At 55.5% G+C, this 25284-nt stretch overlaps 2 protein-coding genes across 5 annotated transcripts in view; both read left to right on the forward strand.

Annotated features, from left to right (window-relative positions):
- SCLY (selenocysteine lyase) overlaps positions 1-21444 on the forward strand; it is a 38243-nt gene extending 16799 nt beyond the window's left edge. For 2 of the 4 annotated variants that reach the window (XM_047773916.1, XM_047773918.1), the window contains 9 exons: positions 593-773; positions 4147-4274; positions 4465-4629; positions 5623-5729; positions 14407-14443; positions 17146-17229; positions 17590-17689; positions 19579-19654; positions 20463-21444. In XM_047773916.1, coding sequence (XP_047629872.1) covers positions 593-773; positions 4147-4274; positions 4465-4629; positions 5623-5729; positions 14407-14443; positions 17146-17229; positions 17590-17689; positions 19579-19654; positions 20463-20616 — 1032 coding nt within the window. In that variant the 3' untranslated portion in view covers positions 20617-21444. The remainder of the gene's footprint in view (positions 1-592; positions 774-4146; positions 4275-4464; positions 4630-5622; positions 5730-14406; positions 14444-17145; positions 17230-17589; positions 17690-19578; positions 19655-20462) is intronic. The other 2 variants (XM_047773917.1, XM_047773919.1) reach the window with 2 other exon arrangements.
- Positions 21445-21573: 129 nt separating this feature from the next.
- ESPNL (espin like) overlaps positions 21574-25284 on the forward strand; it is a 30171-nt gene continuing 26460 nt past the window's right edge. The window contains exons 1-2 of the mRNA XM_047773920.1: positions 21574-22718; positions 23986-24176. Of these exons, the coding sequence (XP_047629876.1) occupies positions 22425-22718; positions 23986-24176 (485 nt within the window). The 5' untranslated portion in view covers positions 21574-22424. The remainder of the gene's footprint in view (positions 22719-23985; positions 24177-25284) is intronic.

The following is a 25284-nucleotide window of genomic DNA, read 5'->3' on the forward strand; positions in this document are numbered from 1 at the left end:
ATTTTTGAAAGTTTAAAATTCCCGAGTCTTTTTGCAGTTAAATCTTTTTTTTTTTTTTCTTATCTTTTTAGGGGCTCACTTGCAGCATATGGAAGTTCCCAGGCTAGGGGTCAAATCAGAGTTGTAGCTGCCAGCCTACTCCACAGCCACAACAACACAGGATCCAAGCCTCTGTCTGTGACCTACACCACAGCTCAGAGCAACGCCAGATCCTTAACCCACTGAGCGGGGCCAGGGATCAAACCCGAGTCCTCATGGATCCTAGTTGGGTTTGTCAGCTCTGAGCCTCGACAACACCCTTCAGTTAGACCTTTGAAAAGGTGCAGGAGTTCCCTGGTGGTGAAGGAGGTTGAGGATCCGGCGTCCTCATGACTGTGGCCCCGGTCCCTGCTGTGGGTGGGGTCCCTGGCCTGAGAACTTCCGCAGGATGTGGCTGTGCCCCCCCAAAAGTGCAGTGCAGGAGTGAGTGTCTTTGAGGCCTCTCCCCCTTTTCCCTGTTAGCCCCCAAGGGAAATACGAGTGGGAGAGGTTGTTACGGCAAGTCTCCCCGCAGGGTCGTTTCCTAAGTGAGTTCTCTGTGATGTCTCTGCAGTCAAACAATTTAGTCATCCATTCTGCCCTGAAACATTTCCACAAAACCCACATCTCAGAGGGGGACGCGGCCGAGCATCCCCGCCCCGTGGCCGGGGCCTTGCCCCACTTCATCACCTGCACCGTGGAACACGACTCCATCCGCCTGCCCCTGGAGCACCTGGTGGAGGAACGAGAGGCCGGTGAGTGAGTGGCTGGGGGTGGGGAGGGGGAGGGGGGACCTGGTGAATCATTCACCCTCCGGCGCGCTGCCTGGCTGGCTCAGGTGCAAAGGTCACACAGCCTGTCCTTGCAGATGTTCCCGGAGGGAAAGCTCAATAGTCTACTGTATAACGGGTCATTGATCACCAAATGATATGTCAGACTCTTCTATTTGATGAATCTATGCATAGCAGATATGATAAATATATGAATAACGTGCCTATAAAAGCTAACCATTGCTTTTCATTGTTTGATTTAATAATTAAATCTTGGGAGTTCTGGTCGTGGCTCAGTGGTTGATGAATCCTACTAGGAACCATGAGGTTGTGAGTTCGACCCCTGGCCTTGCTCAGTGGGTTAAGGATCCGGCGTTGCCGTGAGCTGTGGTGTAGGTCGCAGACGTGGCTCGGATCCTGCGTTGCTGTGGCTGTGGTGTAGGCTGGCGGCTGCAGTTCCGACTAGACCCCTAGCCTGGGAACCTCCGTATGCTGCAGGTGCGGCCCTAGAAAAGACAAAAAAAAAAAAAATCGTGGCTTGCACTCCCTCTGGTAAAAGAAAAAAGACCACATAGACATTAGCTTCTGGTGGGAAAAGCAAAAATGAGTGCTTCCTGCCCGGAGCCCTTATCTCAGCAGAGGAGGCGAGGCCCCCAGGTGAGGGGTGGAGAGGGGCAGGCCCCTGGCCGGGCCGTCTGAGGGGCAGGTGAGCTTGGCCAGCAGTAGCAATGGCCCTGGTCACTTCTGGTCCTTGCTACGGTGATGTGACGTCTTGAGACACAGAGTGTAGATACTAGCTTTTGAAAATAATTGGGGGCGGGGGGAGAGAGAAGATATTTTGGAGTTCCGTGTGGCTCATTGGGGTAATGACCCAGCGTGGTCACGGCTGTGGTATGAGTTCAATCCCTGGCCCAGGAACTTCCGCATCCTGTGGGCATGGCCGAAACAATTAAGAATAAAATAGAGAGATCTCTAATTGAAAATAGAAAAGAAAAAAAGAAAACACGAGAGTCATTTTTCTCAGGCAGCCACCGTTGGACCGTCCTTGGAATAAGACATGGCTTTCTCCCCAGCATCAGCCGCTTTACCCGATCTGCCTGGACACCTGAGGGAGGCAGCGGAAGTGGTTTTTTCTATTTACCAGTTTTCCCTTCGACTGCCGGAAAGGTTTTTCTCTTTATGGTTTTACCTGAACGCACCTCTTTAACTAAAAAAAGTCAGGTCTGGAGTTCCCCTCGTGGCTCAGGGGTTAACGAACCCAATGAGCTTCCATGAGGACACGGGTTCAATCCCTGTCCTCGCTCAGTGGGTTCAGGATCAGATGTTGCTGTGGTTGTGGTGTAGGCTGGCAGCCGTAGCTCCAATTCAGCCCTTAGCCTGGGAACCTCCATATGCCATGGATGCAGCCCTTAAAAAAAAAATAATAATAATAATAAAATAAATAAATAACAGATAAGTAAATGGTGACTTGACCTCCGCCGTCCCCCCCGCCCCCACTGTCCACTTGTTTTGTTTTGCTTTTGATGTCACCTCGATGGAAATGGAACTCACTCACTGTCGGCTTCACCCATTTGAAGTGTTCGACTGAGCAGTTTGGTGTGTGTTGACAGCGTCCTGCAGCCGCCCCGTCCCGCAGGCAATTGTAGAGCGGACGTTAAGGCCGCAAAAAGGGCCTGGTGTCTGTGAACCGCAGCCCCGCTTCCTTAGCCCTAAGCAACCAGGAAACTCTGTCTGCAGATCCCCCACCTCCCCACCCCGCGCTTTCGCAGGAAGAAAACCGTGAGACTTGTGTGGTCTTTCACGAGTGACGCCTCCTACTCAGCAGCATGTTTTCGAGATCTGCCCACGTGCTGCGGCCCGTGTCAGGATTTCGTTCCTGCTTGTGGGGAGTGCAGTCGCGTTTTGCACATGCGCTCGTCGGTTGAGGAGCGTTTGACGTCATGAATACTCTGCCCGTGTGAGATTCGTGTAGAAAGCTTCACGTGGACGTGCGTTTTGTTTCTTTCGGGTCGGTCCCCGGAGTGGCATTGCTGGGTCATGTGGTGACTCTGTGCTTCACCGTTGGACGTGTCTCTATGTCTCATCCAACCCTTTCTAGTGCAAAGTAGCTGCACCAGTTCACACTGTCACCTGAGGGCTCCCGTCTCTCCACGTCCTCGCCAGCATTTGCTATTGTCTCCCTTTTCCGGTAACTTTGTCCTAGTGGGCATGGCGTGGGGTCTCACGGGGGTTTGGGTTTGTACCCCCTGAGGGCTGGTGATGTTGACCAGATGCTCAGCAGTGGCCTTGCCTTTGATCCCCTTGGAGTCTGACAGCGGACGTGCCAGCACCCCTTCTCTTGTTGCCCCCACCCCCACCCCGGGAGCCCCCCGGGCCTAGAGTGTTGAGGCCAGCACCTCTGCCCCACATCCTGGGTGTAAGGCAAGGGTCTTTGGGCATCAGAACCCCGTCCTCTGCCTGCCCCAGCCGCCCCCACAACCCTGCTCTTGGCACCGTGCACCCTGAACTAGCCTGGCCTCTGGATGGATACTTTCCTGCTTTATGTGGAGTTAATTTTCACCTCGCGGTGCCCTGAGGGGGTTTTTCCTATTGCTCTTCATCTAACGCCATCATCTTTCTATCTTCTTGAAATTCCTTATCCTCAGTTGATCGCCCTTATTGAGAAAAATCTGTGCTCTCATTTTCATGGGACCTTGTGGCGGGGGGGAAGTGGATGCATTTGTCTTTACCGCGTGGAACCCAAAACCTCGAGTTAGTCACCTCTGCCTGTCTTCTGTCTGCAGTAGTGAGAGTCTAAGTGCCTGGAACGTGGCACAGTAGGCGCTTAATGAAGGCTGGGTCAAGTGCCGAGTGAGTGAAGGGCAAGTATTTGCAGCATCGAGATGCACAGGGAACTGAGGGCGTCTTACTACGCCGCTTGCGGGTCCTTTGGAGGCGGGACAGAGAGCCTCCCCCGGCGGCTTGTTAACTGGGGTTCGTCAGTGATGCCTTCCAGCCAGTGGTCTCTGGACGGGGTGATAAAGGGGAGGCTCACCTTCCTTCACAGTTTTCTGACCTTTACAGTGGCTTTTTCCACTGTGTCTAAATGCATATTCTAGGGAGTTCCCTGGTGGTGTAGGGGTTAGGAATCGGCATTTTTACCACCGCTGCCCACGTTAAATCCCTGGTCTGGAAGCTGAGATCCCACATAATTGCCGCTGTTCACCAAGGCCACAAAAAAAAAAAAACAAAAAAACAAAAGAAAAAAAGTGAAATAAAAACAGTTGAGTTCACTTAAAAAAATTTTTTTAATAAATAAGGGAACATTCCAGAGAAGACCCTGTGGGCTTGACCTGGCCCCTTGTGTTTTCCTCCTCAGAGGTCACCTTTGTCCCTGTGTCCAAGGTGAGCGGGCAGGTCAAGGCTGAGGACATCCTGGCGGCTGTGCGCCCGACCACGTGCCTGGTGACCATCATGCTGGCCAATAACGAGACCGGCGTGGTCATGGTGAGTCACTGTCCCTTTTAGGAGGATGGTGGCCGGGGGACAGGGAGCTCGTGCAGCCCAGCCTGGCCGCTTCTTTTCCTCTGTTCTCCAGTCTGGTACTCTTTCGCCCATGCTCGTCCATTCCTAATTTCATCCATCCCGTTTTCATCCATCCGGGGCAACCTACTCAGCTGTGTGTTCCCTTCCTCAGCCGGTGCCTGATATCAGCCGGCGAGTCAGAGCCCTGAACCAGCAGCGGGCGGCCTGCGGGCTGCCTGTGCTGCTCCTGCACACGGACGCCGCGCAGGCCTTGGGGAAGAGGCGTGTGGACGTGTGGGACCTGGGCGTGGACTTCCTGACCATCGTGGGCCACAAGGTGCGTCCCTGGAGGCCGCCTTCCTGCCCTCCTGGCGGGGAGATGCATCCGTGCCCCTTGAGGCTCACCTCTGAGCAGAGCCTGTGGCACTGCTCCTCCTTTGCCCCCCAGCACTGGGTGCACCTGCCCAGAGCGAGGCCCCGGCACCAGAGGACGGACGCCTCTCGGCCCTGCCCTTGGCAGCTTGGAGGGGAGCCGGGCAGAGCTGAGACACTGGGTGCTCAATGGGGATGCTGGGCAGCGCAGCCGGTACTGGGCAGCAGGGGCAGCCAGGCAAGGCTGGGGGGACATTGTGGGGGTGGGCGTGGAGCTGAGGTCTCAGGTGGGTTTAGCCAGGAAGTGAGGGTTCTCTGCCCCCGAGAGAGAGCATGTGCAGAGCCCTGGTCAGCCCCTCACGCCCCACCAGGGACGGAAGATGCAGGGTTCGAGAGTGATTGCTTCCCCTAACTTGATTTATAAAGTGTGGCTGGGAGTGCGAAGGGGTGGTTTTAGGACCCCCATCCCAGGGGGTGCTGGGGGCCTCGTGCACAGTGAACACCCTTCTTAGCTTTTGTGCATCTTCCCAGCAGCCCATTGGAACCTGGGATGTTTTTAGTCCTTTATTCTCAGCGGGTTCCCAAAGGAGCGTGTGTGTGGGACTGACGTGGTGGCCCTTGAAGTTGTTGCCTGACACGGATTTGCGAGCGTGGCGTCACACCCAGGATAGCCCTTGGTGACCTCTTGCTCAGCCCCTCCCCTTCGCGGGGCCTCCCCCTCGGTGTGCAGGTGCTCTGCTGCCCCCACCGAGCGCCGGAGTCCAGCCCCTGCCCCACTCTCGAAGGCTTTTGTGACCCCCACGTATCAGGATCGGGGACAGACAAGTAGCAGGGCTGTGGAGCCGCAGGCATCAGCCCGTCCGTTAGCAAGCATCTCCGTGTGCTCTCGGCACTCAGCACGCGTCCGGAGAGGGTCCCCAGGAGGTTCTTATTAAGTGAACAACTACTTTCCTTTCAGTTCTATGGCCCCAGGATCGGAGCACTGTACGTCCGAGGGCTCGGGGAGCTCACCCCTCTGTACCCCATGCTGTTTGGAGGTGGACAAGAGCGGAATTTCAGGCCAGGGTAAGGTAGGAGGTTGACCCGGTCTCTGACCCCCTGGCCCTGCTGTTCGTCTGTACGGCAGTGGCTCTTCTGTGTCCCGGAAGCACTGTCATGGCCCAGACGTCATCTCCACTGGGTCAGATGTGGCTGTACCAGTCGACTCTACGCCCAGGACTCACGGGTCTGCTGTCTGTCTGGGGTGAGATTCAAGGCAGAGGAAGGAAATCTCCTGCTTTCAGCTGCGGTTCAAAGTGCAAGTTCCTTTGGTTCCTTTGCCCCCCTCCCCAACGATGAGAGGCCTGGGGAGCCCCTGCTGAGACGTGCTGCCCTCCTATTGACTGTGGGGTGAGCCGGGCCGTGAAGAAGCCCCCGGTTTCCTCTGCAGTGGCTCCTGTGTCCCTGGGGTGTTCCAACCGGGTCATGAGGTGGGACCAGCACCACACGTGTTGGCAGAAACTTGATAATTAGGGGGAGAGATGGCCGATGGGTGGCGCGTTTCCTGGGGGCTCTTTTGCCTCCTTTATCCCACACTTGGAGCAGAAGCCAGCAGTTCAGAAACACCAATGAAGGCTGACAGAAAGTACCCAGCAAAGCTGGGTCTCTCTGGCTGGTGGACCAGGGAAAGGACAGCCCAGCAAGACAGAGCGCTTAAGGTGATACCTGCTTCCTCCAGCCAATCGACACAGAAAACTGCTGCCACCCCACCCTTGCCACAACGTCACGTGGGGAGCCGGGTCCTCTGCCCAGAGCCCTCCTGTGTGTCAGGCAGGGCCAAGTGAGGAGCCAGGACTTCTGCCCCCACCACAGTAGTTTACCCCCCCCCACAGGGTCAGTGGAGGATGTGGGGGCCCTGGGCTTCCACCCACACCCATCACTGACAAGGTCCTTTCTCCCCTTGGGCCTTTCCACAGGCCTAGGAGGGATCTGAACGTCTGCCTCCACTCAGCAGTGATGAACTGGCACAGTCCTTCTGCCAGAGCAGGGTCAAAAAGCCAGCTAACACCAAAGCGTTAAGAAACATCCAGACTCACAATATGCAGATATCCAGGCTTCAGCTGAAAATTGCTCATCGTACTGAGAAACAGAAAAATCTTAAAGAAAAGAGATAATCCGCAGATGCCAATAGTGAGTTGACAAAAATGTTAGAATTATCTGACGAGCAATTTTAAGGCACATACAATAAAAATGCTTCCTGTGCAATTATGAACACACTAAAACAAAAGAAATAGAAAGTATCAGAAAAAAAAGAGGCTGTAGAGACGAACTAAATGGAAATTTCAGAACTAAAAACTACAACCAAAGTAAAAAGCTCAGTGGATGGAATCGGCAGCAGAATAGGGGCAGCAGAGGAAAGAGTCAGTGAACTAGAAGAATAATAGAATAAATCCGTCTGAAAAACAGAGAGGACATAGACTTCAAAAGAACTGCACAGTGCCCCAGGGACCGGTGGGACTGTAACGAAAGATCCGTCCTTCATTTTACTGAGGCCCCAAGTGAGAGGAGAAAGAGGGCAGGTGAAAAAGAACTTGAAGAAATAATGGCTGGAAACTTCTCATATTTGGCAAGAAAAAAATCTACAGATTCAAGAAGCTGAACAAAACCAAAACAGGTTAAACCAAAATAAATCTATCCCCAGACATGAGAAGTAAACTTCCATAAGTGAAAGACAAAGAAAAACTCCTGGGAGGTCCCGTCATGGTGCAGTGGTTAACAAATCCGACTAGGAACCATGAGGTTGTGGGTTCAATCCCTGCCCTTGCTCAGTGGGCTAAGGATCTGGTGTTGCCGTGAACTATGGTGTAGGTCGCAGATGCGGCTTGGATCCCACGTTGCTGTGGCTGTGGCGTAGGCTGGTAACAATAGCTCTGATTAAACCCCTAGCCTGGGAACCTCCATGTGCCATGGGAGTGGTCCTAGAAAAGGCAAAAAGACAAAAAAAAAAAGAAAGAAAAAAAAGAAAAGAAAAAGTCCCAAAAGCACCCAGTAGAGACGAAAAGAACCCAACGCCTTACCAATAGGGAAAAATAATTTGAATGGCTGGGAATTACTCATTAGAAGCTATGGAGGCCAGAGGAAGTAATGCAGTATTTGGCAAAAGTTCAAAGAAAAGAAGTCTCAAGCCAGAATCATACACAGCAGAGATATCTTTCAGGAACTAAGAAGATATCAAGAATCATCAGATGGTAGTTCCTATTGCAGCTCAGCAGGTTAAGAACCTGACATAGTGTCTGTAAGTTTTCGGGTTCAATCCCTGGCTTTGTTCAGTGGGTTGAGGATCTGGCATTGCTGTGAGCTGTGGTGTAGGTCACAGATGTGGCTTGGATCTGGAGTTGCTGTGGCTGTGGTGTAGGCTAGCAGCTGCAGCTCTGATTTGACCCCTAGCCTGGATACTTCCATATGTCTTGGGTACAGCCCTAAAAAAGAAAAAAGAAAAAAACCCAAAACCCAAACAAACAAAAATTAAAATGGCAGACGTAAGCCCAAACATCAACAATTACATTAAGTGTAAATAGAATAAACGCACCAGTCAAAAGGCAGAGATTGGCAGAGTAGACTTTTAAAAACTGATGCAATTATATGCCGTCTTCAAATATAGCAGTAGAAGCAATTTGAAAGTAAAGGATGGATACAGCAGAAATTATCACAACATTGTAAATCAACTGTACCTCCATAAAACTTTTAAATAACCGAAAAGAAAAAATAAGCAAAAAAAAAAAAAAAGGTAAAGGATGGAAAAAAATGTATCAAACAGGGAAGCAGGAATAGCTGTCTAACATTAGACATAGGAGACTCCTGAGCAGAGAAAATTACACGGTTGGGGTTACGTAATGATGACAGAGTCAGTCCACCAAGAAGACACAGCGGTTCTGAATGTGGATGCCCTAAAGAGTAGAGCTGCAAGATGCGTGAGACAAAAACTGATTGAACTGAAAGGAAAAATCAACAAATCCACAGTTCAGATGGAGACGTCACACCCTTCACTCAACAGCAGATAGAACGACTGGACAGAAATTGTCTAGGATAAAGAAGAACTCAGTAGTACGTACCCATCAACTGACAAGATCTCATCAGCATGTTTTAGAAACTCTGCCCAGCAACCGCAAAGTACACATTCTGTTCAACTGCCATGGAGTATATACTAATATCGACCAAATTCTGTGCCATTAAACTGACCTCAGTGCATTAAAGACCTGAGACTGTACAGAGTGTTTTCTTTAACTGCAGTGGAATCAAACTAGACACCAATACCTGGAAAGTCATAGGAAAATCTCCAAACACTTAGAAACCAACAGAATGCTTATAAATAACCCATGGGCCAAGGAGGAAGCCTCAGATACACTGAAACAAGTGAAAATGAAAATACAACATACCAAAATTTAAGAGACACAGTTAAAGCACTGCAGAGAGGGAAAATTACAGCACTAAATGCATAAGTTAGAAAAGAAAGAATGAATCATTTCAGCTCCCACCTGAAGAACCAAAAAAAAAAAAATGTAGAGCAAAATAAACCCAAAGCAAACAGAAGGAAGGAAATAACAAAGATGTGACTAGAAATCAATGAAATTAAAAACGGGAGTTCCTGTCGTGGCGCAGTGGATAACGAATCTGACTAGGAACCATGAGGTTGCGGGTTCGGTCCCTGCCCTTGCTCAGTGGGTTAAGGATCCGGCGTTGCCGTGAGCTATGGTGTAGGTTGCAGACGCGGCTCGCATCCCGCGTTGCTGTGGCTCTTGCGTAGGCCGGTGGCTACAGCTCCAATTAGACCCCTAGCCTGGGAACCTCCATATGCCGCGGGAGCTGCCCAAGAAATAGCAACAACAACAACAACAACAAAAAGACAAAAAGACAAAAAAAACAAAAAAAACGAAAGCGACTTTTAAGAAATCAATGAAATGAAGAGCTGGCTCTTTGAAAACAGTGATAAAATTGGCAAGCCTCTAGTAAGACTCACAAAAAGAAACAAATTGCCAATATCAAGAATGAAATAATGTATCACTACAAGTGCTACAGACTCAAAAGGATCCCAGATGCTGCAGACTAACCTCCACTCATGAATGTGGTAACTCCCACGAAGTGTATGTACCACTTCCTCAAAAATTATAAACTACGGAGTTCCCGTCGTGGTGCAGTGGTTAACGAATCCGACTAGGAACCATGAGGTTGCGGGTTCGGTCCCTGCCCTTGTTCAGTGGGTTAACGATCCGGTGTTGCCGTGAGCTGTGGTGTAGGTTGCAGATGCTGCTCGGATCCCGAGTTGCTGTGGCCCTGGCGTAGGCCCTTGGCTACAGTTCCGATTCGACCCCTAGCCTGGGAACCTCCATATGCCGCAAGAGCGGCCCAAAGAAATAGCAAAAAGACAAAAAAAAAAAATTATAAACTACTACGATTCACCTAATATGAGATAGATCATTTGAATAGTTCTATAACTATTAGGAAATTGATTTTGTAATTTTTTTGGTCTCTTTTTTTATGGACACACCCGTGGCATATGAAAGTTCTTGGGCTAGGGGCTGAATTGGAGCTGCAGCTGCACCACAGCCACAGCAACTCGGGATCCGAGCCACATCTGTGACCTGCACTACAGCTCATGGCAACGCTGGATCCTTAACCCACTGAGCAAGACCAGGGATCGAGCCTGAATCCTCATGGATGCTAGTTGGATTCATTGCCGCTGAGCCACAGTGGGAATGCCCTGATTTTGTCATTTTTAAATTCCTCAAAAAAAAAAAAAAAAAACTCTAGACCCAGATAGTTTCACAGACTTCTGCAAAATATTTAATGAATTAACACTATTTCTTAGCAGTCTCTTCCAGAAAATAGAAGGGGAAACACGTCCCAATTCATTTTGTGAATTTATAGCAAAATCAAAGGCAAAGACATTACAAAAAAAGAAAATAAGAGACCAAATGTTTCTCGTGAATTTAGATGCAGAAACTTTTTTTTTGTCTTTTTGTCTTTTTAGGGCCACACCCACGGCATAGAAAGGTTCCCAGGCTAGGGGTCTAACCAAAGCTACAGTTGCCAGCCTATGCCAGAACCACAGCAACGCCAGATCTGAGCCTCGTCTGTGACCTACACCACAGCTCAGGGCAACGCTAGATCCTTAACCCACTGAGCAAGGCCAGGGATCGAACTCGTAACCTCATGGTTCATAGTCGAATTTGTTTCTGCTGCACCACGACGGGAACTCCAGATGCAGAAATCTTTAACAAAGTATTATCCAATGGAATTTAGTGCTATAGATGATATATATATCATCATGAAGTGGAGTTCCACGGATACAAGGCTGGTTGATTCAGTATTTAAACATCAGTATCAATCAATGTAATCCAGCATATTAAAGAAAGAAGAAAACACTGTCATTTGATGAAAAGCATTTAATAAAACTCGACATTCGTTTGTCAAAAATCCTCACAAAAATATGACTGGAGGAGAACTACTTCAATTTAAAAAGAGCATCTACCAAAAACCTACAGCCAACATCATACTTGTTGGTGAAAAGCCTTCATGTTTCACTCCTGTTATCAGGAACAAGCCCAGGCTGTCCATTCGCACACGCTTATCCAACAGTGCCGACAATTCTAATCAGTGCAGAGCACAAGAAAAGGAAATATAAGGGATATAGATTGGAAAGGAAGAGGAAAAACGTTCCCTATTGTATATGTGGAAAAATCCCAAGGAATAGATAAGAAAACTCCCAGAACTAATAGGTGCGTTCATTGAGATCACAGGATACAAACTAAACGTACAAAATCAATTGCATTTCTGTATGTTGGTAATGCACTTACAGACAGCAAAATTAAAAGCACGATCCTGGAGTTCCCGTTGTGGCTTAGAAGTTAACCAACCATGAGGTTGCAGGTTCGATCCCTGGCCTCGCTCTGTGGGTTAAGGATCTGGCATTGCCGTGAGCTGTGGTGTAGGTCGCAGACCCAGCTCGGATCTGGCGTTGCTGTGGCTGTGGTGCAGGCTGGCAGCTACAGCTCCGATTCGACCCCTAGCCTGGGAACCTCCATATGCTTCGGGTGTGGCCCTGAGAAGAAGGAGAAGGAGAAGAAGGAGCAAAAGACATGAATACAATCACTAAAGAGGACAGCAACGAAGCACCTGAAAATATGTTCAACATTGTCGGCTGTTAGGAAAGTACAAATTAAAACCACAAGGAGACACCATCACTCCGCACTTGTCGGAATGGCTGAAATAAAACTAGTGACCACGCCAAATGCTGGCGAAGATGCAGAGCAACTGGACCCTTCATACGCGGCTGGCGGGGATGTGTGAAGGGTCCAGCTCGTCCAGGAAACAGTGTGACGGTTTCGTTAAAACTAAACATGCAACGGCCATGTGACGCAGAAGTGGCGCTGCTGGACATTTATCCAGAGAAATGAAGACTTCTGTTCACGAGCAAGAAGACCTGCACACAAATATGTTTGAAGAAAGGCAGGCGGTGCTGCTTTGGGCAGAGTCCTCCAACACATCAAGACAGAACTGTCCTCAGACTCCCTGGATCCCTGCAGGCGTGACCCCTACATAGCTAGTGTCCGATGATTAAACTCTTCCCACATATGCATATTCCCGAACAATCTCATCAGTAGGTCAAGGCAAACTTCATCCTAGCTTCCAGCTGCTGGACCAACTGTTTGTCCACGTGGTGACGGAACAGGGGAAGGCGGTTGCTGGGGAAAGCCAGGGGTTCTGCCAGAGAGGCTGTGGGCATCTGGGCTATCTCCCAGCCTTGTTCACACAGGCTGCAAACAACCCAGGTGTCCTTTAGGGAAGCAGGGACACATCTGTGCCGTGGAACGCCAGTCACTAAGGAGAAAGAATGAACCACCGATACACACGACAGCCTGGAGGAATCTCCAGGGAGGTGAATTGAAAAGAGAAAATCCAGGAGTTCCCTTTGTGGCTCATCGGTTAATGAACCCAACTAGGATCCATAAGGATGTGAGTTCGATCCCTGGCCTCACTCAGTGGGTTAAGGATCTGGCATTCCATGAGCTGTGCTGTAGGTCACAGACACAGCTCAGATCCCATGTTGCTGTGGCTGTGGTTTAGACCCGCAGCTCTAGCTCTGATTCACCTCCTAGCCTGGGAACCTCCATGTGCTGTGGGTGGGGCCCTAAAAAGCCAAAAAAAAAAAAAAAGAAAAGAAAAGAAAAAGGAAAAAAAAAATCCCCTGAAGTTATAAACTCTGGATTCTGTTTATATGATATTCTTTTTTTTCCTCACTCACAGCATGTGGAAGTTCCCCAGGCCTGGGACTGAACCTGTGCCACAGCAGCAACTCAAGCCACAGTAGTGACAATGACAGATAACCCACTGTGCCCCAAGGGAACTTGTATGACATTCACGAGATGGCACAGTTAAAGATGTGGAGAACAGGGTGGCAGTTGCCCGGGACTGGGGGGGAGTGGGGGCTGAAGGGCGGGTTGTCAAAGGTCAGCCGTAGGGATCTCGCTGTTGGCGGAGATGCTCTGAGTCTGGTCAGTGTCAAGGTTGAGATATTGTCCTGCAGTGTCACTTGGGGGGAACTGAGAAAAGGACACACAGGGTGTCTCTGTGTTACGTCTTATAATCACACAGGAATCTACAGTCTCTCAAAAGCAAGGGTTTCATTTAAAAAAGGAGAGACAGCATTGGGCATGCCAGAAGCCATACCGGGCAGCTCCGTGGGTGGACAGGGGCGGGAGCAGGGTTTGCAAGCCTCTGGGTAGGGGTGGAAAAGGCCGGGGGGGCGGCGGGGGGAGACACAGACCTGACGGAGGGCTGGGCTAGTGCAGGGAGGGCTCCCGGGCTCACACAGGGTCCCAGCTGTGCTACCCTGACCCCGTCTCCACGCAGTCACAGGTCATAGACCCGGAGAGATGCTTCTGGTCTACCTCGTCAACCTGGAGAAGACCAGGGCGAGGCCCAGAGCTCCTCCTCCTGCTAGACCACCTCCAGGGGTCCGCGCCCGTCTCCAGGGACGGACCTGACAGTAAACTTGTCTGGAAGACCAGTGGGCTCTCCTTCCCTATGATACCTGTGCTGCAAGTTCACTTCCATTGCCATCTATTGGCGAGCAAGCAGTAGCCGCCTCCAAAGGTTTAAGAAAACCTGATTTAGCCAAAATGTGAACTTCAGAAAATTAAGTGAAGGTTTTATTTTTTCCTGAAATAGAGTGAAGAGTTGTTTTTCAGTTCGTTAGACCAGTAGATGGGAACCACTGTTCATCAGGGCTTTTCCTGCCTCCCGCACAGACAGAGACGCGTGTGCGCACACACACCGCCCCCCCAAATCTTTAGAAGCAGAAAGATACTGTATTACAGTTGAGAGCATTCAGCTGAAATGTTGGCCGATGGGGAAGGAGTTGCTTGTACCCTCGCCTCGGTTGACGGTGGGACCAAAGAAGTGGGCTCTGGGGCCTGCAGTCGGAGCAGGGGTTTCTCCTGGGCAGAAGAAGGGTCCAGGGAGAAGTGTCACTTGGACACCCAACTTGTATTGCCCACAGTGGGCCATGTTGGCCGTCCCTGGGTGAGGATGAGAAACCTTTGCACAGAGGGTTTGGGGGACCAGCAGCTGCGCTGGAGGCACCCACACGGAACATTTTTAAGCAAAAACGTTGGTTGAACACCTTTCAGATAGGTGGGATTCCTTCCTGGGACACTTGTTCTTTGCTTTGCGTGAAAATAGGATTGACTCCTGTCTCTTCCAGGACAGAGAACACCCCGATGATCGCCGGCCTTGGAAAGGTAAAAGCCTTGGTGACCTTGGACGGATGACACTCTTGCTTTATCCACCAGCACGCAGGGAAAGCGCGGCCATCCTCCTGCGTTCCTCCCTCCCTCTCATGCCGCTGCCACCCTCATCACACTTCTGCCACCAGATGTGCGGGGTCTCCCCTACCAAGCAATTCTATGGCACCGTCTGGGTATCCTGCAGCACAACTCAATTCTGACGCCATCCACCCAGAGTTAGCAGTCAGATCCCACAGGTTAAGGGCTTAGTCCCACAGACGTACCCGCCACTCCCACCAACTTCAGATGCCACTTGAGAGTCCGGGTTTTCACTCATGCTTCTGACCAACTGGCTCTAAGTCAGAAGGTCCCACAACCCCTCCTTCTGTTTAATGAATAAGCTCCCAGAGCTTAGAAGCATTTTGCTTACTAGAGTACTGGTTTATAATGAAAGGATATGACACAGGGTACAGATGCACGTCCGGGAGCTATGGGAAGGGGCACCACCCTCTCAGCATCCGGGAGCTCTCTGAACCCAGACTTCGGGGGTTTCAGGGAGACTTTGATCAACCGTGAATGCCATTTCCAGCCCCCTGTCCCCCCTCTGGAGAATGGGGAGGGCTGCTGAAAATCCTAAGCTTCTAATCATGGCTGGGTGACCAGCTCCCACCCAGGAACCCACCCAGAGTCACCTCATTAGAAGAAAAGACACTCCTCTCACCCAGGAAGTTCCGAGGGATTTAGGAGTCCCACGTCGGGAGCCAGAGTCTAAGACCAAGTGTTAGAATGAAGGCTGTTCCTGGTGCTCTTGGTACTTAGGAGGTGCCAGGGGTTCAAGAGCTCTGTGCCAGGGAGCAGGGCAGGGACCAGGGTGTGTGTGGTCCATGCCGGGGAGCAGGGCCGATTCGAGCGAGTATGTGGTCCATGGCCTGACAGCAGTTCCCCGGCACCTGTAATAGGCATCCCGGGCTCTCTGGAGCCTTCGTGATCCCAACAGACAGATCGAGATGAGAAAAACCTCCAGTTTTATTCATCAACCCGGAGAGGTGCTTTTTAAGATCTGTGGAGTGGATGTCACATGCTTGGCATTTAAAAGGGAAAAGCTCTTTTTTCCAGTCTCTTCTAATATAAGGAACACAGTGGTGTCACCACCACAGGTTTGCTCCGACCCCCGGGTCCAGTCTCGCCACCTCCCTGAGCCCGGCTGCCCGGCCTACATGACGGGGACACAGTTGCAGTGTCTTGAAGAGATTCCTCTAGAGGACTGGTGGCTGGGGGCCCAGCCGCACCTGGCACCTGCCCTCCGGCTCTGCAGCTGTGACCCTCTTCTTGCAGCTTGGTTGCATCTTCCTCCAGATCCTCTGACCCTGCTGTAACTGGGGGAACGGGGGTCACACAGTTGTCATCCCCCCTTGTCCAGCCTGGACCCCCTCAGTGCAATCAGGCTCTGGACACACCCCCCGGCCCCTCTTCCCCAGAGGTGTGCCCTTGCCCCACCTGGGCAGCGTCAGGGGCTCTTCAAGTTCAAGGCAAGTCAAGGCTTCCGACCCCTTCCCTGGGTGCCCCCTCTCCTGCGTCTTCTCATTCCTCTACTGGCCTTCCCTCCAGCCATTAACGCCATCCTTCCCCGGTCCTCACTGCTCCCACCTCTTCCCCAGAGCGGCCTGCACGCCCCCTCACCCCACCCCACCGTCCTAACGTCCGGTCTCCTGCTCCCCTCTCTGCCCCCCGTTTCGCCCTGTGACCTCTGGCAGCTGTGGGACCTCTTTTCCCCACCCCACCCCCCATCGCCAGCCTCTGGGCACTGGGCCCGCCTCCTACCTGCCTCTAGGTCCCGTCCCCCGGCTCTGCCGCTGGCCTGTGCTCCGGTCTTGGGCTCGACATCTCAGGGCAGGTCCTGACCTTCTGGGAGGCCCGTGTCCCCCTTCTTACTTCCTCTGGGCCCACGATGTGTCCTGCTCTCGCTCCCCATGGCGCCTCCCGGCAGCCAGGTTCTCAGCTGAGACACCCAGGAGGTGCCCTTGATCCGTCCTTGTCCTTGTCCCCTGCACCTGGGGCAGCAGCCAGTCCTCCTGTCTTTGGTCTCCACAACACATCCAGCACCCGCCTTGTCCACTTGCACTGACTCTAAGCTCTAGGTCCCCCGTCCGTGTGACCCCCTCGGCCATTCTCCACCCGGCATCCGGGACGATCGCTAGACACCCCGTCAGCGCACCTCAGCCCGTCCGCAGAATCGACGTGCGTTTGCTTGTTTGGGGCTCAGATCCCACCTGTCACGGGGCCTCGGGGCGCTGTCGCCTTGATCACTCTGTTCCAGGAGCAAGCGCGCCTCGCCCTCCCGGGGGCCGGGGGCCTGGAACGCCCCTCCCCGCTGCCCAGGTTCCCTTCTGGGTGCTCACCTGACCTTCTGAGGCGTCCCCTCTTCCCTGGCCGCTGGCTGTGGGATCTGCCGTTCCTGAGGGGGTCGGGAGCCTGATAAACGCCTGCTGAGCACATGAAGAGGATGCCAGCACTTAGCACGGCCGGGTCACCTGGCCCGTCACGTGGGCTCTGTGCACACTGCTTGTGATGGGCCAGGAAACGAGCTGCTTGAGGGGACCATCACCCCATTTCCAGGAAGAGTCACCTCTGCTACTTAGAGCTGTTCTGCCACCCCACCCCCACCCCCCGTACCGTAACTGAGGTGCTTTGTCACACGGCGCCTTCCGTGTCCCCAGGCGGCTGAGCTGGTGGCGGAGAACTGCGAGGCTTACGAGGCGCACATGGAAACCATCCGCGACTACCTGGAGGAGAGGCTGGCGGTGAGTGCCCGGAGCCCGGAGCCCAGGCGGGACCAGGAGCAGGGGCGGGGGCTCTCGGGACAGCCCTGGGGGAGACCGCCGCCCCCGGAGGAGGGGCTCCAGACCGAGTGTTCTTCGCAGACACTTGACAGCGGCCGCTGGCTGCACGTAGGAGGCCCGGATGATTCGGAAGTTGCTTTTCTCCCAGGGAACCTCGCTCTCCACGGCTAGGCTCCCTAACTGTTACGGGTGGACCCTTATCAATCAGATAGTCATTTTAGGTGTTGAGGTTGAGATCTTATTTCCCAGGAACGCTGAGGTTCAAACAGCTGGGGGTCAGGGGCTTCGAAGAGGTCACTGAAGGATTTGTTGATTTTCCAGGCGGAATTCGGTAAAAGAATCCATCTGAACAGCCGGTTTCCAGGCACTGAGCGACTGCCCAACACCTGTAACTTCTCCATCCTGGGCCCCCAGCTCCAAGGTGATGACCGCCTCCCACTCACCCTGGCGTGGGTGGTGGGGCTGGTGGGGCGGGCTGGGCACGGCGCGTGTCGTCAGGAGGCTGGCCGAGGGCAGGGTCGCCCTGTCGGGCACTGTCCCGTAGTGCCCAGACTCAGAGCAGCTGCTTCCTTCTTGTCCTGACCTCCCTGACCTGCACGGGGCTGAGGCTCCACATGCAGCGGCGCCCAGCGCACACACAGTCCTAGTCCAGCCAGAAGAATGGAAGGGAAGGAGATAAAATTAACTGGATTTTAGACTAGTTGGTCCATCTCTGTCTGCAGTTTTTACAACTATCTTATGAGGGTCAGAGGAAGTAGCGGCAGTCAGCTAAAAATGAGCTTAGGCGTTCCCTTCCTGGCTCAGCAGGAAACGAACCTGACTAGTATCCATGAGGACGCAGGTTCGATCCCTGGCCTCGCTCAGTGGGTTAAGGATCCGGCGTTGCAGTGAGCTGTGGTGTAGGTCACAGATGTGGCTCGGATCTGGTGTTGCTGTGGCTGTGGCGTAGGCCGGTGGCTACAGCTCCGATTCGACCCCTAGCCAGGGACCCTCCATATGCCACAGGAGCAGCCCTAAAACAACAAAACAACAAAACAAAACAAAACAAAGTGGCTCAGAATTAGGATAAGTGCACATCCTCAGGTGTCTTGTTCCTGCGCTAGCCGCCTCCCCGGCTGCCCACCAGGGTCCCTGTGTCCAGACTCAGGCAGGACTTTGCGGCCCGAGTCTCCGGGGCTTGAGTCCAGGTGTTAAACATCCCGCGTGTCTGGGAGGAGAGTGTTGGGGCCGGAGGGCTCGGGTGAGCCACCCTGCAGGGCAGTTTGACTTCTCAGAAGAGGCCATTGCTTTGTGGGTCTTTCTGGGTCACCCCGAGAAGCAGGACCGCTTGTTTGGACGGTGAAGAGAGCCTGGGGCCATCACCGGGCCAGGCGGAGTGTGCTCTCGCCAGAACAAAGCGCAGGGCAAATTCTCCAGCTCTCCCTGCTGCAGGAAGCGAAATTCCTCTAGAACCTTCTCCCCTTTTTTCTGGGGGCAGACTTTTTTGGTTTTGTTTTGCCCATGTCCATGGCATGTGGAAGAGCCCAGGACAGAGATCAAACCCACATCAGAGCAGTGACAACGCTGGACCCTTAACCACTAGGCTACCAGGGAACTCCCAGCCTTTGTGTTCAATGATGCTCACACTAATTTAAATGAGGCGGGGTCTTATTTTAATTGAATCAGCAGTCACCTATGTATTTTTTGAAATCTCTGTGCTTGTGAGAGAGGAGGGAAATGCCTTCTAGCTTAAAGACAGCGTGGGAAGTTAAATATTATTACCAGGGAAACACTCAATTTTTTTTTTCCTAAAGGCTGCACCTGCAGCATATGGAAGTCCCCAGGCTAGGGGTCAAATCACAGCTGCAGGTGCCAGCCTACACCACAGCCACAGCGCACCTCAGGATCCGAGGCGCGTCTGCAACCTTCACCACAGCTCATGGCAACGCTGGATCCTTAACTCACTGAGTGAGACCAGGGATCGAACCTGCGTCCCCGTGGATACTGGTTGGGTTCTTAACCCACCGAACCACACTGGAACTCCAAAGCATTATTAAGGAAGGCAGCTAATCAGAATTCTGGGTTTCCTGCCAGGCAGTTATCGGAACAGGATGCTCAAGGCCACTTGTGTGAGGCAGCAGCGTGTCTGCTTTTCTGTGGCCAAGGAGAGGCAGCCTTTCCTCTGGACCCTGCTGCCAGTGTCCTGGGATGATCCCGTTAGGTAGCAGGAGGGAGGGACCCTCCAAACATGCAGCAGAGAAGAGGCAGCCCACGTGGGACGGGTGGGGCCCTGCCTGGGCTCCACTCAGGGGACCTGTGCTGTCTCCTCAGGCCGCTCGGTGCTGGCTCAGTGCAGGACGCTGGTGGCCAGCGTGGGGGCTGCGTGCCACTCGGACCTCGGAGACCGGTGAGTGCACATCCAGGGCACGTCCATGCCCCAGGAGCTGGGCAGCTGTGCAGCCTGGTGGGGCAGGGACGTGGAGAGTGATGCCCTGTCCCTGACAGGGCAGGGGGCCAGCCCTTGGGAGGGGAGGCCTGGGAGGAGGGGCAAGGCCGGCTGCAGGTGCTCAGCTTACCCTCAAGAACACCAGGGGCTGTGGTCAGATTTGGGGTTCGGATCCCTCCCCCTGCCAAGAGCAGGAGGGGTAATGGTGGCCGGTCAGGTGCAGGCACGAGGGGAGGGTGAGGGGCTTGGGTATGGGGACCAGCCCTGCTGGAGGAAGGGAAGGGGGTTTGGTGTCTGGCTTCAGTGAGTGGAGGAGCCTTGCAGGTGGGGGTGGGGGAGCTGGAAAGCGGCCTGGGCTCTGGGGAGAGCAGGGGGGGTCGTGATGGGTGACAGGCCTTCACTGGAAGCCAGGGCCCTAGACTGCGTGAGACTGAACACAGTCCTGACTCGGGTGGGTCACGGCCTGGAGTGTGTGTGGGAGGCAAGCCCCTCGGCCTCCTGTGTGTGGCTATGTGGGGTCTCCTCCGAGAACCAAGCCCACTCAGCACCTGTACCCCAGGCCCAGCCTGTCCCCCTGGGATGGGGCGGGGTGGGGGGGCGTCTGTGCTGCATCTGGCCTCCCAGGCTGGAGAGCAGGGAGACTTTGGGCTGGACCTTAATAATGGGGGGCCGAGGGGTGCGTGGCAGAGGGGAGGGGGAGCTGGCCAAGGGCCCCGGGCCACAGGAGGGCCCCGGTCTCTGACAGCTGACGGCCTCCTCGCCCCCACAGGCCATCCCCGGTGCTGCTGAGCTTCGGCATTCCCCTCGACGTGGCCAGGAACGCCATCCGGCTCAGCGTGGGCCGCAGCACCACCCGGGCTGAGGTGGACCTTGTGGTGCAGGACCTGAAGCAGGCCGTGGCCCGGCTGGAGGGCCAGGCCTAGTGCCCAGGGCTGTGCCCGAAGGAGTCTTGCTGTTGTCCCCCCGCAGGTGGGCTGGGCTCCCTCCCCTCTCAGTGGGGGTGGGCCTGCTGGACACACAGACCCCACTGGTGCTGAGGGGCACAGGTCCAGGTGCCCTTGTGGGACTGTCACTGTCACTGCTGCCCGGTGGCACCAGGTGGAGTGGAAACCCTTTAGCCCTGCCCATGCTCCCCTGCTGGGCGGGCGCTCAGGACCCTGCCTGGAAGGGGGCATTTTTATTCGCAGGATGGACGTATTTATAATTGACTGTCACCTGCTGTCATAAAAGTAGGAAACCTGAGTTTCGGCTGCGATGCCGGCCGCCCACGTGTGTTTGCAGAGGCGGCCCGGCCCGTCTCTCCGCGCCCTCGGACCCCTCCTCGAGCCCTTTCCAGGGAGTGCGGCCACTTTGGTCAAGCCCCCTACCCACTCGGCATCCTCCGGGCCCCGCCTGTCCCCCTGGCCACGTACCGGCCCCTCAGGCCATCGGCCAGGGCGCCTCCCACCCCAGCCCCCAGCCCCCAGGCCCCACCGGCCCTTTCCCTTTGGATGATGCGCTCAGGGTTTCGGCTCCGCCGGGAGGGTCACGGCGGCCCGTGCCCGTGTGGGGCGGCCCGCGGGCCCCCACTCGGCTGTCCTCACACGGGCCCTCTGGGCTTCATCCTCTTCGTGGCGGTTGCGTCTTACGGTGACATTTACATAGGAACCATCTCTTAAGTGAAGAGCACTTTGTCGTGTGGTTTTAAGGGCAGAGGACGACAGGGTGACATTGAGGAAACAGCTGCAGGAATTAAATGAACGGACACAAGATTTTACTGCTTGTTCTGAGTGTTTTGTGGTTTTTCGAGCAGGTGCTTCTCTTGCGCCGGCTGTTGGGGGCGGGGTTAGACCCACTTCGCTCTGTATGATTCTGGTCAAGAGATTCAGCTTGAGAAGGTGTCTAGGGACCCTAGAAAACAGGTCCCTACATGTGGCGTCCTGTAGCCTCGAGGCAGGGGCTGTGGGGCCCTGATTTCCCAGCAAAGAACGATGCATGTCCAGCCCCCCTGAAGAGAACAGTCTGGAAAAAGATGCTTGGCTCTGAACAATGTACCTGGGACCTTGGGCTGCAGCCCCAGAGATTCGTCTGCAGCCCCAGAGATTCGTCCCTGGGGCTGGAGGGTGGGCTCAGCAGGGGGCCTTGAGACCCTCGTGTCCCCTCAGGGGCCTTCCTGTCCAGGGTCCTGGAGCCCCCAAGGCCTCGGGCCAGCTGAGGCCAGGGTCCAACCTGGATTTCCCGGGGGCAGGTGGGTGACATGGCCATAACCGTTGGCTCCAACCCGCCTGGTACTAAGATCCCCAGAAAGGGCCCCTCTCGGATGGGTCTGCTGCCCCCCACCACACGTGCGGAGAAGGGTCTCCAGGTGGCCTCCCCAGTCCGGCGTGGCCCTCAGGCAGCTCCCCCCAGACTGGAGGAAGCAGAAGCTTCTTGCTTTCTGCAAAGGAAGAGGTATGGTGCGTGCACAGGGCAGCACCCGCTGGCCGGCACCCACCCCTGGCCTGAGCCCCTCAGCCCCTTCCCCTGCACCCTCTGCCCGCCGAAGCTCCAGGCACCACCGGAGTGGCGTGGGCAGGGCTGCAAAGCCCGGTCCCCAAGGCCTGCCCCCCCCAACTCCCTGCTGCCGCCTCCCATCTGCCCTGTGCTCTGCTTATCGGGTAACCAGAGCCGGGAGCTCTGTCCACGCCTGAAACAGGAAGCCCAGGCCTGTGCGTGAGCCGCATAGAGCCGGCCGGGTGGCTGGGGCCAGAGGATGGAGGAGCAGCGGGCACTTGTGGCCGCCCAGGATGGGGATCTGGCCACCCTGGAGCAGCTGCTGGAGGCGGGTGCCCTGGGCCCAGGCATCACCGATGCCCTGGGGGCCGGCCTGGTGCACCACGCCGCTCGGGCTGGCCACCTGGCCTGCGTCAAGTTCCTGGTGCAGCGGGCCCAACTGCCCGGCAACCAGCGGGCCCACAACGGGGCCACACCGGCACACGATGCCGCCGCCACAGGCAGCCTGGCCGAGCTGTGCTGGCTGGTGCGCGACGGGGGCTGCGGTCTGCAGGTGAGCGGGAACGGCCGAGGGGGGCCGATCGGTGTCCAAGGGGATCGGGAGATGCGTGTGAGCCGAGCCAAGTCTGGAGCCGTCCGTCTCCCCTGGGTGCCTCGGCCCTGGGCTACTTCTCCCAAGGAATCACCACGCCAAACACTCGGCACCTTCAGTGGTGTCTGTCTCTGCCCCACGCCCAGCCCCAGCCCCCAAACAAAGCCCCAAATGCCACGGGCACCTCCTCGACCACCCTGTATTCCCCGGCACCTGGCACAGGGCAGCCCCTCTTGCTCGTTCTCCCCATGCCCCCCCCCCACAGAAGCACGTGGCCTTGCCAGGGGGCGTCTAATACTCACCAGGCTTGATCCACGCGGCCTGCTTCAAAAGGGCCTAGAAAAGGGTCTGTACGTGGAGACGCTCAGTGGGCACATGGGCTCAGGAGCTGTGGGCACGGCCATAGACCACCGGGGGCCCCAGGGGGTGACAGTACAGCCCTGGCTGTGGAGGGCAGCAGGACCAGAGCCTTGATGCTAAAGAGATGGTCTCCAGGGCTCAGCGATGGCCTGGGGGTGAGGGGGGTGGCATTTCTACCCGGCCCGCCCCTCTCTTTCCCTGCCTGCCCAGTGCCCTCTGTGTGGGGTAAGGACCGGGAGGATGGTGAGCCAGCTCTGAGGATGTGAGGGCGGCCTCCCTGAGACCAGAGCTGGGTGGGCATCAGGTGATGTGCCCGGTCCCCAGAAAGGGAAGACTCAGCCGTCACAGCCCGATGCCCAGCAGCTCAGCCTCCCACCCTCACCCTGAACGGCTCTTCCTACAGCCCTGAGGGCTGGGCAGTGCCACTTCTGTGTTCTGTGCCCGGGAGAATGCTCTGGCCTGCCAGGTGCCCACGGCGGAAATGCACCCACCCCCCAGGCCCCAGCAAGAAGACTTAGGACTTGGTGGGGGTGCTGGGAAGTGGGGGGCAGAGGCCCAGAAGCAGCATCTCTGGACACAAGGCAGGGAAGTGGAAGAGAGCGGGAAGGGTGGTGACCGTGCCCAGAAGTGGGGCTCAGATGCAGCAGGGCCACAAATTTGGACCCAAAAGACTTGGAGCTGAGTCCCAGCCCTGCTTCTACCTTGAGCAGGTGGCCCGACTGGGTCCCAGAGCCCTCCCTCCGCACACCCCATGAGGGAGCAAGCCAGGGGGCGAGTGGGAGAAGCGCCAGGGCGGGGTCCCAGGCGGTGCAGTCCTGGGTGGCCCAGCAAGGGTCCGTCCAGGCCTGCCCCGTCTGTGCCTCCCCAGGACCAGGATGCCTCGGGCGTCTCCCCACTGCACCTGGCCGCGCGCTTCGGACACCCGGTGCTGGTGGAGTGGCTGCTCCGAGGGGGCCACGAGGCCACGCTGGAGACGCTGGAGGGGGCCTTGCCGCTGCACCACGCCGCCGTCAGCGGGGACCTGACCTGCCTGAAGCTCCTGACCGCTGCCCACCGCAGGTGAGGAGCCAGAGCGCCGCCTGTCGGGCAGTCTGGGAGGTGCGGGCTGCGGGGGAGGCTGTCCCGAGGTGGGGGGTCAGGCGGGAGATGGGCCTGGGTGGGAAGGGGTGCCAAGCAACCCGTCTGGAGGCCGAGGGCCAAGAGCCGGCTCAGGGCAGATGCAGGTGAGGCGCAGGGCTGTGAAGGGGGCAGCGGGAACTGCCAGAGCAGATGCCTGGGGGCATCTCAGGGCCCAGCGTCCCCTAGCTGGGAGGTAGGTCCCTCGGTTCCTGAAGGGAACACAGGCTGTGCAGTGGACCTGGGGCAATGAGACCTCATCAGGCCCCTCCACGCTGTCCTGTGCCCCACACTGTGAACCCCTGCCCCACCGCCTGGAGTTGGCAGACGGGGAAGGAGGAAGGGCAGGGACAGGACAGGCCCTGCTGCTGGGCGGGGGGGGACAGGATGCCACCTCTGCATCTTGGGCTCTCCTCTGATCCTTGTCCCCTTGTCCCCCTAGGACAACAGATACCCTGGGCACTTAATGGGCCACCCAGGTGCCGTGCCCGTGGCCTTCTGCTGGCCTGGCTGGGAGTGGGACTCTGTGTCTACTGCATGCCTGACCTGGCCTCTCTGCCCCAAGCCCCCTGTGCCTACGCGTCTCTTCTCCTTCCGCGGGGCCTCTTGTTGGCCGGCTGGCTGTCCTGGCCACGCCGCGATTGTTCCTGGACCCGGCCTGACAGCCCAGCTGCGGAGCCGTGTCCCTATTCCCACGCCTTCCTGTCTCTGCCCCTCCGCCGAGGCTCTGGGACTCGCTTGTGCGAATCTTCCCCAAGCGCGTCCACACTGGCTGCCCTGGGCCTGGCTGACCAGAGTGTCTTTTAGACCTGGAGGGGTTTGTTTGTTTTTTGTTTGTCCTTTTAGGGCCGCACCTGCAGCCTATGGGGTTCCCAGGCTAGGGGTCGAATTGGATCTGTAGCCGCTGGTCTACACCACAGCCACAGCAACACCAGATCCTGAACCCACCGAGGGAGGCCAGAGATCAAAACCTGTCTTCACGGATACTAGTTGGGTTCATTACCGCTGAGCCACCACGGGAACCCCAAGACCTGCAGTTTTTAAAGTAGTT

This window comes from Phacochoerus africanus, chromosome 3 (genome assembly GCF_016906955.1).
Source record: "Phacochoerus africanus isolate WHEZ1 chromosome 3, ROS_Pafr_v1, whole genome shotgun sequence".
Taxonomy (NCBI): domain Eukaryota; kingdom Metazoa; phylum Chordata; class Mammalia; order Artiodactyla; family Suidae; genus Phacochoerus; species Phacochoerus africanus.